We start from the raw sequence: 13081 nt of genomic DNA, 5'->3' as shown, positions 1-13081 counted from the left end.
AAAGGTAGATTGCCTTGCACCGTCTCTTTCTTTTTTTTTTTTCAGAAAGGCTCTTGACATTGCATACAAGTGCTCCGCGGTTTTGCCAGTTTAGGCTGTGATATCCTTCATTAGGACCTGGCTCTTCGAAGCTATATCCCTCCGAAAAATCTACCTGAGAAGACACGTGCCTCAGCGGTCTCTAATGTGCCTTTGTGAGTGAAGAAGTAGCGGATAGATTTTCATCACCGTTAAACACCACCTGCCTCCCTCATTCGGGCCAAATACCTCACAATAGTGCTTGAGCGGCCTGTGGTGAAGCTGCTACTTCGCCTCACATGCTCCGGGAGTTCGAGTCATTGGGCCCGAAGTTCACCAAGGAAGAGTGGGACGCGCTCCTGCGAAGTCCCATCTTTGAAGACCAAATCCTGGCCGACCAACGCGCCCGCGATCGGGCCGGCAGGCTACACCCGTCGGTCCCGTCGCGGTATTAGCCGGGTGCTCGTTTCATAACATTTTTCTGGACCCAATAAAGTTCACTCACTCACTCACTCACTCACTCACTCACTCACTCACTCACTCACTCACTCACTCACTCACTCACTCACTCACTCACTCACTCACTCACTCACTCACTCACTCACTCACTCACTCACTCACTCACTCACTCACTCACTCACTCACTCACTCACTCACTCACTCACTCACTCACTCACTCACTCACATGACCTTATGGACAATCCGCGGAACACCAGACGGTTGAATTATTAGTTTTGCCGTGGATAGGAAATACAGAACTTACTATCAATTCCGCGGACGCACGGAGATGAGCCGCGAGAGAGTGCGCCCTCAGGCAAAGTGGCACATCAGCACGCGTGCACAACTATCGGCAGCCGCCCCCTCCATTCAAGCGTAGTGTGAACTTGTTGAGCTGTTACGGACTCCATAAGGCGTTGGCGTGACGAGTATATAAAAACCATGGCATGGAAGTTCTTCCTTCTTATAACTTGCTTCTCAAGAAACGAGCAAGATGACGAGGCGTTCTTTTTGCCTGAAGCAGTGCTTAAACGTCCCGCGCTTATTTATTCATTATTGCTTTTTCGTGCCCTTAATGAACGCGATATCGAGTGAAGTCGCCGCCTGGCGAACACTAACTGAACTATGTCTAATGCGGATGGCGCCTCGCGTCGCCTGCTAGCCACTACGTGTTTACGTCAGCACGGATACGGCGTCCATAAGCGCAAAGATAGTCTGCTCTGTGGTTGTAGCGCAGTCATAAATAAATGCCGGTGTGTATTTTTTGACAGTTGTACAGGAGTGAGTTTCTTCTTGCTCTGTAGTTTTTGAACTAGAACTGTATCAGTGACTGCACGTGTCGAGCGCGCGATGTGTGATCGTCGTGCTGTCAGCTACAAGCGCTTTAATTTTTACCGCTTTGTGTTTTGAGCACATCAGAAAAAGTGAAGCATATTTGGCGTCGTTATAAAGAAATGGAGTGGTCGCAGTGAGACGTGAATGCAGTGCTTAAGTGACTTCTTGTCGAAATGTGTTGGATCATTCAACGCAATCTTTGAGATAACCACGAAACACGAGGAACGTGGCGTGCATATATATATATATATATATATATATATATATATATATATATATATATATATATATATATATATATATATATATATATATATATATTGACCCTGATTGCCAACACACTGGCACTCACAGTGAATATAGCGTATTTACCTGAACTTAGTAACTACCTCGCATTACGCAAAGCATTGAAACATAAACGCAAATAACATATTTATGTGCATAGTAGAGTGAACATTAGCTTCTCATTTTAACGTCTATGTACAAGAACACGTGGTTATTTACAGCCAATGCAATATTAGCAACAACAATTCCAACACAAGTAGGCATCACGCAAGCCGGAACACTCACAAAAAGCAACCAATGAAGGGCATAAACGCAGACTGTGCGTCTGAGTGCTAGTCCCCCGTTGAATGACAGTTCGCGCATATTTCACGTAAAATGGGATGCTTTGTGCATTTCGTGCGAAAAAATGCGGCTTTGAATGGCGATACGTTACCAGTTCACTGCAGTCAGCTCCTTTTACCAGCAGACAATTGGCCCATATCGCTCATAGGGAAATGCCGACGCGTACATTTCAGTGCGTACCCCCAACCGGTTATCCAAACTAACGCGGCGACGGAGCGTTCACCTACAGCTCGATCTCACGGCGAATAGGTTGTTTCACCCTCAGTTGCATATAAGTAAGGTGGCGGCGTCTGTATCCGTTCCAGACACATATTAAAAGTATGCAGATGCACCGCACACTTGGGAATCGATGCGAAGCGAAGCTTTCGCGAAGTGGTTAAAGAAATGCTATAAATTTGCCTCAGTTTACTGCTGCGTCTGTGGGCTATAAAGGAAACTAGAGCGCAACTACGTTCTCTATCGCACCCACGCCGCGCAATGTGACAACGCTCATATTTTCTTGTATTTCTGTATTTCTTCTTAGTTATTTTAGGTGTACCGCAGAATTGTTGGCCGATCCCCCCGTTGTGGGTTATGCGCCATAGCAGGGAAGTCATCATCATCGACAAGCGGTGATCATCTCGAAGAGCTAGTTGGTACAATATATGTACCGCCAGCTTAACTCTACTATAGGCGGCAAAACATAGTAAAGATCAATGGCAACGCCCACTCCTTGACCAATTTCTCATTGCGGGTATGAGCGCCACAGTATGCAAACTATCATAATCTACACGCGACGATCATCTCGAAGAGTTAGTTGGCGTTGCCACAATAGAAGTATACGCGAGCTTATGGCCTAAAGGTTTAGGGCACGGAAGTGCTGTGCTGGGGGGCCGAGGTTCGATCCCAAAATCGGGCACGTCATTCAATTTTCTTAAAAGTATGAGCTATTCAACGAGGCAGCAGGAGCAGCGCCCACACACTCGGCAGCAGCCACATGGTCAGGAAAGTCCGGGAGGGCTCGCAAAAAAAGATTCTCTTTTACAGGGGGAGCGCCCAGAGGGGAGAGAACATGATATATATTGTGGGGATTTCTCGCGTTTCTCGTGCGCATTTTTTTTTTCATTGTGTCCCGGACACACTGCGATGGTACTGAGGTCGTCATTGAAGTAAAAATGGCACATAGTTAATGCGAATCAGCCTGCGTCTTGGCCTTCGACGTGTTCCTCAGTCACCTATTTTGAAATGCAATGGGGCATTAGTGTGTTTTCAGGCTTCAAAAGTCCTTAAGCAGCAAGATCAGGACGAATACTCACCGTATACTTTGAGCTCCTTTTCGGAACGCACTGTCTGGAAGGAAGGCGCGTCGGCCGACACCTCGCAGGCGTAGAGGCCCTCCGACTTCAAGTCCGTCTCCTTGAGGAACAGCCTCCCCACAGAGGTCCGGCTTGTCTGCGCACGTGCAGGAAAGCACACCAAAAATAATAGATGTTTCTAAAGAAGTTATTGAGTTTTACGTGCCAAAATCAGGATCTCATTATGAGGCACGCAGTAATTGAGACACTCCAGAATAATTTGGACCACCTGGGTTTCTTTAACGGTCACCTTAATGTAAGTAAACGGGTGTTTTCGCATTCCGTCCCCATCAGAATACGGCAGCCGTGGCCGAGATTTGATCCCGAGATCTCGTGCTTAGCAGCCTAACACCATAGCCACTAAGCAGCCACGGCGGGTATTGATGTTTCTCGCTCATGTTTCTGAATGCAATCGACATATTAATATATAGGTCATGGGCATGATTACGGATCAGTCAAACTGTACGGTTCTTTCTCGCATTCCCTTGTATGATGGGAACGCAGGAACTCTTGATGAAAAAAATTACAGCCGTGAAAGAAATTATGTTTATGAGATTTTTTTAAATACTCTGCTTTAGCGGCGACTGTCGCTTTAGTTATCGCAGGAAATCTTCGATGGAACCAATCGTCATCATTTGTAGGATCAACGGTCATTGCGACTTTAAGAGAACCAGCAATGATAGATGTCTCTCTCGGTCTGGACATGACAGACACATTTGAATAACCGTGGCAAGATAAAAAATACACATTGAGGGTATGGACAAATCACTAGCGGCTGAAGGCAGGCGCTATAGAGCGGTATTTAAAGGACAACAGCTGTAGCGGACGGGTGTTGAGCCACTGGCCTTGACGAAATGCAACGCAGCTTCTTCAACGATCACGCGCGTTGGTGCTAACTGCGGCTAAAGCCATTGACATGCACGGTCGCGAACTCGCCAGTCGTTAGCCCGGCCTCTCCCGCTGATGACAGAGACACTTCGTTCATTCGCTCGTTCAGGCCCCAATTATTCGAGAAGCAAGATGAGGTCCTTCTTGGAAACAAGCATTCCCCTCATGAAGTATATATAGGCGGAAGAAAAGTCAAGTCAGAGGGCGCATCAAGGGCGGCAATCATACTCCAATTCACGGCAACCACATGCCCAGAGACTGCGACAATTAGGCTACTCGCCCTCGGCTTTAATTCACTCAGGTCATTAACTCAGTCGGGCAGTTCCGATCAGAGAGAGAGAACAAGGACAGGAAAGGCAGGGAGGTCAACCAGAACAGCATCCGGTTTGCTACCCTACACTGGGGTGGGGGAAAGGGGAATAGAAAGAGGAAAACGGGGAGAGAGCAAGCACTGAGTGCGCGTGGGAGGGACACTATACAGAGGGACACTATAAACGGTCTCTTAAATTGATGAAGAGACGAGCATCCAGCCTATCACGCTATTATGCGAGAGTCACTGCGAGGCGAGGCGATGTCTAGAGATGACATTTCACAGAAAGAAGTGACACACCTAAAAGGTCAGTTCCAAATTTTAAAAACTGCAAGAATTTCATGCCGTGCGTTAATATCCAACGACAGGAACTTGTGAAGGGCCAGACAGCTGAGTACGCAATCTCGCACTTTCTTTTCATATAGAGTGGTTCCAATGGTGTGTGAGTGAGTGATACGTTTAAGCGATATTTCTCGTCTTCAGGGGTCAGCATGCTGCAGTATATAATTAAAATCCTGTCTGGAACCGCGTAGGCTGCGTGATGCTGACGCATCCGCGCAAAACGAACCTCGTGGTTTTTCTTTCGGTTATTCCCGAGATGTGCAGTGTTGCGAATGTTGGCGTACCGATGTTTTGATTTAGAATCGCACCTCGAGAGACAGCGAGAGGCAATAAAATATCGACGTTTGTTTTGCTATTACGTTGAGCTCGATAGGACAGTAAATAGAAAAATAAGTGTAGCTGTGTTCGTAAATTGATATTGTAAATTCGCAAGAAAAGTGCCACCTTTAGCGTGAGAGGGCGCATAATTAGGCAGAAAAGATGAGAAAGCGAAAAGCAGGTGGTGATACCATATTCAAGCTCCCCCATCTGCTCGTCGTCACGTAATGCATTTTTACAGCGTCTATTCCGGCCTATTTAATATTTAATATGCACTGATGGAATATACACTCTATTCTAGGGAAGCCAAATACTGAACTAAGCAAGTTTCTAGAACTTTTGCTGCGCTACAAGGGATACAACTTCCTCAGTACGCATTGAAATCTGGACTTCACACTGGCGTACCGACGCTGGAGTTACGGCGAAATTTTTTTATGCGATTAGCATTCTTAGAGTACTTCACGAACTTTCGGGGGCTATCTGTTTGTCTGTCTGTCTCTAACCATTTCCTCACCAATTGAGGGGTGCAGGGAGTGGGTGGTCCATGGTCTAATGGGTAGCGCATAGGGTCGCTGTGCTGAGGGAACAGGGTTCGAAATCGTCCGTCAGACCAACGTGAATCACTGGGTATGTAGCACTGTTCAAATGAATCCGTCTGATACCAACTTGGAGCACTGGTATGTGTCACTTGGTCTGCGCCGTTCTTCAATGAATTTAATTTACCCTACTGGGTATGATAAACTAGGTATGTGCCGTTCTTTAATGGCAAAAACTTTCGATTCCTCTGGTTCTCAGCGGAATCGAACCCGCACCGAATGCGGACTTCGTGGTGGCGGCGCTAAATGGATACGGGAAGTGCGAGGAGCCAGGCTGCATACATGTTTCCGCGTTGGTAATACGGTGTCACGGCACTGTTTTAATGCTAGTCGCATTAACGTCGACATTCATCGAGAGATGGGTTCTGCCGGATTTTGTTTTATGAAACAAAGATGGGAGCTCATTTTTTAACTTGGAAATCAACCTCTCATCGCGGAATTGCCGAAAATGGAGTTGTCGAAGGATGCAAGCCCACAGTGATTTAGTGTTCCTCTTTAGTGTTATTTTTACGTTACCTAATGACATCGATACGTCTTCGTAGTTTTTTCACATTTAGCCTGCCCATCAGCACTTTCAGCATTCACAGTGACCATTTTCATTTGCCTCACTCGTATACGACTTCACCTCATTCTTTCGCGAAAACTTTTTTCTCTCAAGCTTTAGCCAATGAAAATGCTAGGCCATACTTGCGTCCTATAGACATCTACACACGTATCTTTCTTTGCATTTCGCGCTCGTTCAGTGAAAAATAAGAACACTTCACTCCCGAGTTTTCTCACCTCCCACGTCCCCGCCAAGTCAAGCTCTCACTGCTTCACACCTCTGTGTCTTTCTCAGCCCTCAGCTAAGAAGAATATTTTTTTTTTTATATCGGTACCAATGAAATGCAAGAGCGAACAAAATAAAGAAGCAAATAAAGGGACGAAAAATGAATCTGCTCCGCACCGCGGTGATAAAGCACAACAGGAGAAAAATAAAAGTCGGTCTCGCACATCCACGCGCGCCCGCACACGTCGCAGTGTTGGCGCAGCCTTTAAGGCGGTAAAGATGCGAACGCCGAGAACAAAGGCAGCGCGCACTCTCAGAAATGGCTCGACAATTCACAGGGGCGAGGTGCGCAAGTGCCGTGCCTTCAGCCCCCCCCCCCTCCCCCCCTTCCTTGACGCTCGCTATAGACATCGCCGAATACGAAAGGCGCGCTTGGCCCGGAAGAAGCCGAATGACGTTCATTCTTCTTGTTTTATTATTATCTTGCGTTTCACGCTGCTCGCCAGCACAATGCGAATGTCTGGGAGCACTCGCCTCGGGCTCCGTTCTTTCTTATTCCGCTAGTGACGTCGTCACTGAGAAGAAAGTGTCTCTCTCTGTCCCACTCACGACCCCGCGAATGCTCGGGTTGAGATTCAGACTCTGCGGGGCGGGCGCGCGCGCGGGGGGCTCAGAACAAAGGCGCGCGAGGAGCCATTCGCTTGCGCGCACGGGGTGAGCCGCGACGCGCGGGCCTCAGACCAATGGCTCGGTCCCAGCGGAACCTCGTCGTCATCGTCCTAAGTGAGGAGCGCGCGAGATGAGAAAAAGCTAGGCCCGCCACTTGCCGATGGCCAGCCATCGTAGATGGCGTATCCGGTGGTCGTGGGCATAGAAAACAGCTAGAAAGTGCACTGGTTTCTTTCTTTCTTTCTTTCTTTCTTTCTTTCTTTCTTTCTTTCTTTCTTTCTTTAAATGCATGAAGCTCGTCATATCGGACTGAGGGGCTCTCACAAATGGGCAGCTCGTTCGCTCTTCTCATTGTTTCTTTTAGGCTTAGAGGCGTTCGCCTTCATTGTTTGACGCACTCGTTGTTTGGCGCCGCAGAGGATATCACGCGCCGGCGTAATTGACGAGCGGGGGGGGGGGGGGCAAGGGCGGTGGTGGGGGGCACATGAGATGGGGAAAGTAGACGTCATCATGTTGAAGCTTCATTAGAGAGACTCTCCACCTGTGGCAGATCGTGAAACTACATGCAGCACGAACGTGAGAGTGGCTTTGTACTTCTCAAGAATGACGTGTACCTCGTATTAAGCTGTAACGACGTGCCTTAATAAAGGAAAGCCTATCAGCAACAGCGGCGCTCCTTCGACACACTCACTTGAAATGCAAAACGTTTCTTTATCTGCCTGGAAACTATAATGTTAACCAATAATTAAGAACGTATTCATCTAATCGATGCTTAATCTGGACAGATATATAGAACAGGTCTCATTTATTATACATTCCATGCGTTATGCATACATCTGCATCGGTCCCTCCGCAACCCAGCGTAACCATGTGACTTTTGTCTAACGTGTTCCGGTTGCCATTAGTAGAACTCCAGCGCAGTACGTTCGATACAACACACGTCTCTTTAAATTGATAAATGTCTCTCATAGTATTTGTTCTTCCCTGCAGCACATCATGCAGCTCCGAGAGTTTCGAACACAAAGAGTAACTTCTAATCAAATCGCCGTCATTGATGGACGGCTACCATTGGTGCATAAGTCACCAGTATTTAAATGATAAAAATATTGCTCGCTTGCTGTATATGCATTATTTTCATAAGCGTGTGGTCGGGCAAACAAGAGTGAACACATTTACTATCTCAAAAGTAAACACATCTTTATTTTATATACGTAGACCTCTATTCGACGGGAAAGTCTTTCGAGCTGCGCATTTAACTTGTTTTAATATTGTAATGATGTCCTTTCGGTGTCTTTTTATGTGCTTTGCTGTAAAACGAACAGGATTGAATCAACATGAGTAAAGGCTGGCGAAATGCGAAAACACCCGTGTAGTTAGAGTTAGGTGCACGTTAAAGAACCCCAGGTGGTCAAAATTTCCGGAGTCCCCCACTACGGCGTGCCTCATAATCAGAAAGCGGTTTCGGCACGTAAAACCCCATAATTTAATTTAATTTAATGAGTAAAGGTTACCTATTCTTGCCGCATAGCCACATGCTTAATGTATAGCCACATGCGCTCGCTATACATTAAGCGTAAAGTGTATATATCCGCAACATTGTATCGCTTTGTACGTATATAGTCAGGGTTTCCTTTCTTCTGAGTAATGTTGAATGATTTTGACTGTTTTTACTTATTTGTATCTATATTTTCCGCTTGTTTAGGGTTATTTTTCTACCTGCGATTTTGAAATAGCTCTCTTCTTCAGCAGCAAAACTTTTAATTATGTCAAAATTATATGCAACAGAACTAACTGCACGATGATGAATCAACTTGAGCGTCATTATGCTTGTATTTTCGTAGGCAAACTCACGCAAGCAAAGTTCACGTGTTTTATACCACTGCTTTGTCCTTCGTCGGCGGCATTTCCGACGAAGGCTAAATTGCCCTGACACATTTTTCGCTGCCGGCAAAACTCACTCTGTTTTGCCGACAATAAAAAATGCGTCAGGGCAATTCAGTCGCCGTTGGAATTGCCCTGACAAAAAAGTAAATAAAAGAAAAAAAAAGAAGAACCTTGCGCAGGCGGTGGTAGTGTAGAACTATGCTAGAAAGCAGCTGCGAAGAAACCCTATGTCTCGTGCGACATTCTTTAGCAAAGAACGATATCTGAACGATGCTTCAAAAACGCCTTCCTTCGTGATCTGCAAGACGAGCAGAGTGTGACCGTTTAGATTTCATTGGACGCATCAAAAGGAAATAAAAGATGATGACACTCAAACGCCACTGCAGATTCAGCTATGCGCGCGCAAAGGAATGAAAAAAACAGCAACGATTGTTTTGTCGACTAAACAAGTAGAAAATGAAGAGCGTGGAACAGTGCGGAATGTGTAAAAGTAAACTGTTGAAATGAGATAGCCGTGCACCTCCAAATAAGTCTTCTCACAACATAAGAAAGCGGTTTTCTATTATTTTTGTTTTCGTCGCACAGAAGAAACTTCGAAGGCCTGCGAAAAAGTGTCTCCCGAGCCAGAACTCCACTGACAACACGGTTGCGTTTCGCGCAAGACTGTAGAACATGGTGGCAAGGCGGCGTCGCAGGAGCGACAGCAAAGCGGTCGACTTGATAGGAGAAGAAATCAATGCTTTGGAGATGAAAAAAACATGGGTACGGTGCCGCCAAACGAGGAGAAGAAAACGAAAGTTTACGTCAAAGTGCTGACAGCAAAGATAATGTGTTTTTTTCCACTGTGCTTCTTCCATTGAGCTTATCTGTGTGTGCGCGGCGTTCCCGTGCGTGCGTGCGCGCTGTCTTGTCGAAGAACCTAGCAAAAAAGCACAAAACATCCATTTGTGAGGTAAACATCGTATGGCCAGATAAATCCTGCGTCTTAACAATAAACGAAAAAAAAAATGCGATGTCCTCGTATCAAAATAAATGAGATTGTCACTTTAGTGACGGCAAAGAGCAAACAAGAAGGAAACATTGTAGGATGGACTGAACGTTGCCATTGAGTAGTAATACTGTAACGTAACTGTGTCTAGTACACATTTTTCTAACAAAGAAAACCATCGCAACAAGCTATCTCACATTTGTTATCACAGAGGGCCCTCGCTAAAGGGCTCGGCATGTATTTCGTTTAGAGCGGTGACACGACGGAGGCAAGACTCGCGTGATTCAAAGAGGAAGAGGGAAGAAAGGCTTGGAGCAAGTCTGACTGCGTTTGGCAAAACTCAGGTAAACGGAAACTCGTACAGACATGGAGGAGGAGAAAGCCGCCATGAAGAAAAAAAAAGAAAGACGGCGAGAACTGTATTGCATACTGGCGGACACTTCAGCCGCGATGTTTAGGTAAGGGATTGGGCAAATAAGAATAGTTTCCATTGCCTTCTTTCAGCTCCATTCCTCTCTCCTGAAATCCTGCGGTCAGTTATAGAATACAGCTTACTGAGGATGGCCGTTCCACGTTCTACCGGCGTTCGACATTGTTCATCTTGTCCGAAAATATTAAAAAAAAATGAATACTGGCGTATTACGTGCCAAAAACTACGATAATTATTATGAGGCACACCGTAGTGGAAGATTCTGGATTAGTTTTTACCACCTCGGGGTTCTTTTAACATGCACCCAATGCACGACACACGGGCGTTCTTGCACTTCACCTCCCATCGAAATGCGGCCGCCGCGGTCGAGATTTCATCCCGCACCCTCTAGCTTAGCAAGGCAACTACAAACTACAAGGCAGCTACACCGCCACCGCAGGTGATCCTGCACGAAAGCAGGTGAACATAAGAAAGAACACGTGCTTCAATACGTTTCGTTTGCCAAATACACGCGCGCTACGAACGGGCCCTTTCCATTCCCCCCCCTTTTTCCTTACCCCCAGTGTAGGGTATGCCAAACTGAACGCTCGTCTGGTTGACATTCCTGTCTGTCCTCTGCTTGCGTTCTCTATCTCTATATTCCTCTTTTCGCACTGTCACGTCGTGCTGTATAGTCCTGATACACGGCGGCTGTTGATATGCAAATTTCGCAGCCTTGCCCCCTTCATGCGTACTTTTCCCAGGGCGTTTTGTTCTGAAAGTGCAGCCGGCGTTCCCGCTCAACAGAGCGCCCAGTAACGAAGCCCATGTTGCCGCATACGATATCAGAGAGAAAACGGCGCTGAAGTTGAGAGGCAGAGTAAGAGGAGGAGTGATATGGGGAGAAGTGCAAGAAACGAGGAAGCTCCACGCCTCTGCACAAAAGGCGCCGGCAGTGTTTCGAAAGCCACGCCAGAAAAGGCCGCACATGGGCTCCTTTTTAAATTTGCAACGCATTGAAACAATGTGTCATACTTCTGGAGAGGCTGTGAAAAAACAGAAGCAAGAGCTTTCGCACAATAGCTATCGTTAGCTCATAGAGAGTGAACAAAAAAGGCCAGGATAGCAAAATGCAGTGAGAACAACCATGATTGGTTAGTTGGTTAGTTGGGGTTTAATGGCACAAAGGCAACTAAGGCCGTGCTGCAAAACAACCATGAGTGTGAGCAGAGAAAGAAAGAAAGAAAAGAAAAGAAAGTAATGATGCAATATGGGCAGAGAACTGTAATAAAAGGCGTTATAATTTTTCTTTAACGCTCATTTCACATAAGAGACGCACTGAACTAGCAACATGACAGAGAGGCTTTCCCAACGACAGATAAAGTTTCTCACAATGTTGAAAGCACGGCGTTGCAACACGAACGCGCGGAGCTGAAGAATGAAAGGCGTGGGAGATGCCGAAATGGTCATAGCTGCCATTATAAGCGCCGTTATTATTGTTATGTTGACAGCATAGGAATGCTCGCATCAGAGGACGTCACTGATGTTTGAACAAATATAAGTAGGTGTACTTTACGTGGTTCACGTTGGTGGTCGTAAAACCCCTCTTGTAGAACCTGTTTTCTTTCTTTTTGTGAACTATAGACAAACGGGAAGGTTGGCTATAACCGCTATCCCAAGGCGCATTTAAGAAACTGGCATTACTCTTTTCCTCCCATAGCAGGTACACACATACAGCATAAACATAAGCGTATATAAACGTCTTTAAAGGTCTGTAAACTTTAGAAAAGTCCGTTTTCGCCATCTCTTTTGTTACCGTGTTCCCGCGTCTCTTATGGGTGCGTTCGAGAAGGCTGTTTGCTACCAGCGAGTGCGTGGGCTTCCACATAAACATTCGAATTTTGTGAACTGCTACGAAACATTTGTTCTTCTAAATTTATGTTGAGTATGTGGGATGAACTTTATGTATCTTGTCACTGTTCAATTACGAGTAGACCAACATGTCCTAAGCGCAGGTAATAATAATAATAATAATAATAATAATAATAATAATAATAATAATAATAATAATAACTTTATTAACAAATCTTGCAATTACAATTACAGAAATCAGGTTCGCCTAAGCCATCACAGTGGCTTGTCAAGCGAAACCTGCCAGTCAGCAACAAGACTCAGCCGCAAAAACTGAATACATTACAAAAAAAAAAAAGAAAAAAAGCGACACTGAAACCTATTTGTGGACGATAAAATACAGGGCACAAAAAGAGGTAGAAACCTAGGACACGATTTATAATGATGCAAATAGGAAAGCATGACGCCCATAATCATTTCACGTATAATTCCTTTAAGTTCTTGCGAATATCGCGTATGGATTCACAAGAAGTAATTTCGTAGGAAAGAGCATTGAACGTGTCGGAAAAATAATAGGCTCGAATATATATACCAAATCTGTTACGTGTGTGAAGAACTGAAAAAGCAGGTGTATGACGTAAAGGCCGGCAATACGCAGTGGGGCTTTAATTGTATTAGTCCACGAATGTTTGAGTACCACTGTTTGAACGAAAAGTGATCGCAATTCGGCATTCTTAGCATCTGAA

At 45.7% G+C, this 13081-nt stretch overlaps 1 protein-coding gene across 1 annotated transcript in view; it reads right to left on the bottom strand.

Moving 5' to 3' along the window:
* LOC126531247 (uncharacterized) overlaps positions 1–13081 on the bottom strand; it is a 114292-nt gene that overhangs the window by 11374 nt on the left and 89837 nt on the right. The window contains exon 3 of the mRNA XM_050178697.3: positions 3273–3408. Within this exon, the coding sequence (XP_050034654.1) occupies positions 3273–3408 (136 nt within the window). The remainder of the gene's footprint in view (positions 1–3272; positions 3409–13081) is intronic.

The sequence above is a fragment of the Dermacentor andersoni genome, chromosome 5, assembly GCF_023375885.2.
Source record: "Dermacentor andersoni chromosome 5, qqDerAnde1_hic_scaffold, whole genome shotgun sequence".
NCBI lineage: Eukaryota > Metazoa > Arthropoda > Arachnida > Ixodida > Ixodidae > Dermacentor > Dermacentor andersoni.
Note: the sequence above shows the minus strand (reverse complement) of the source record. Positions and strands in the feature narration are given on the sequence as shown.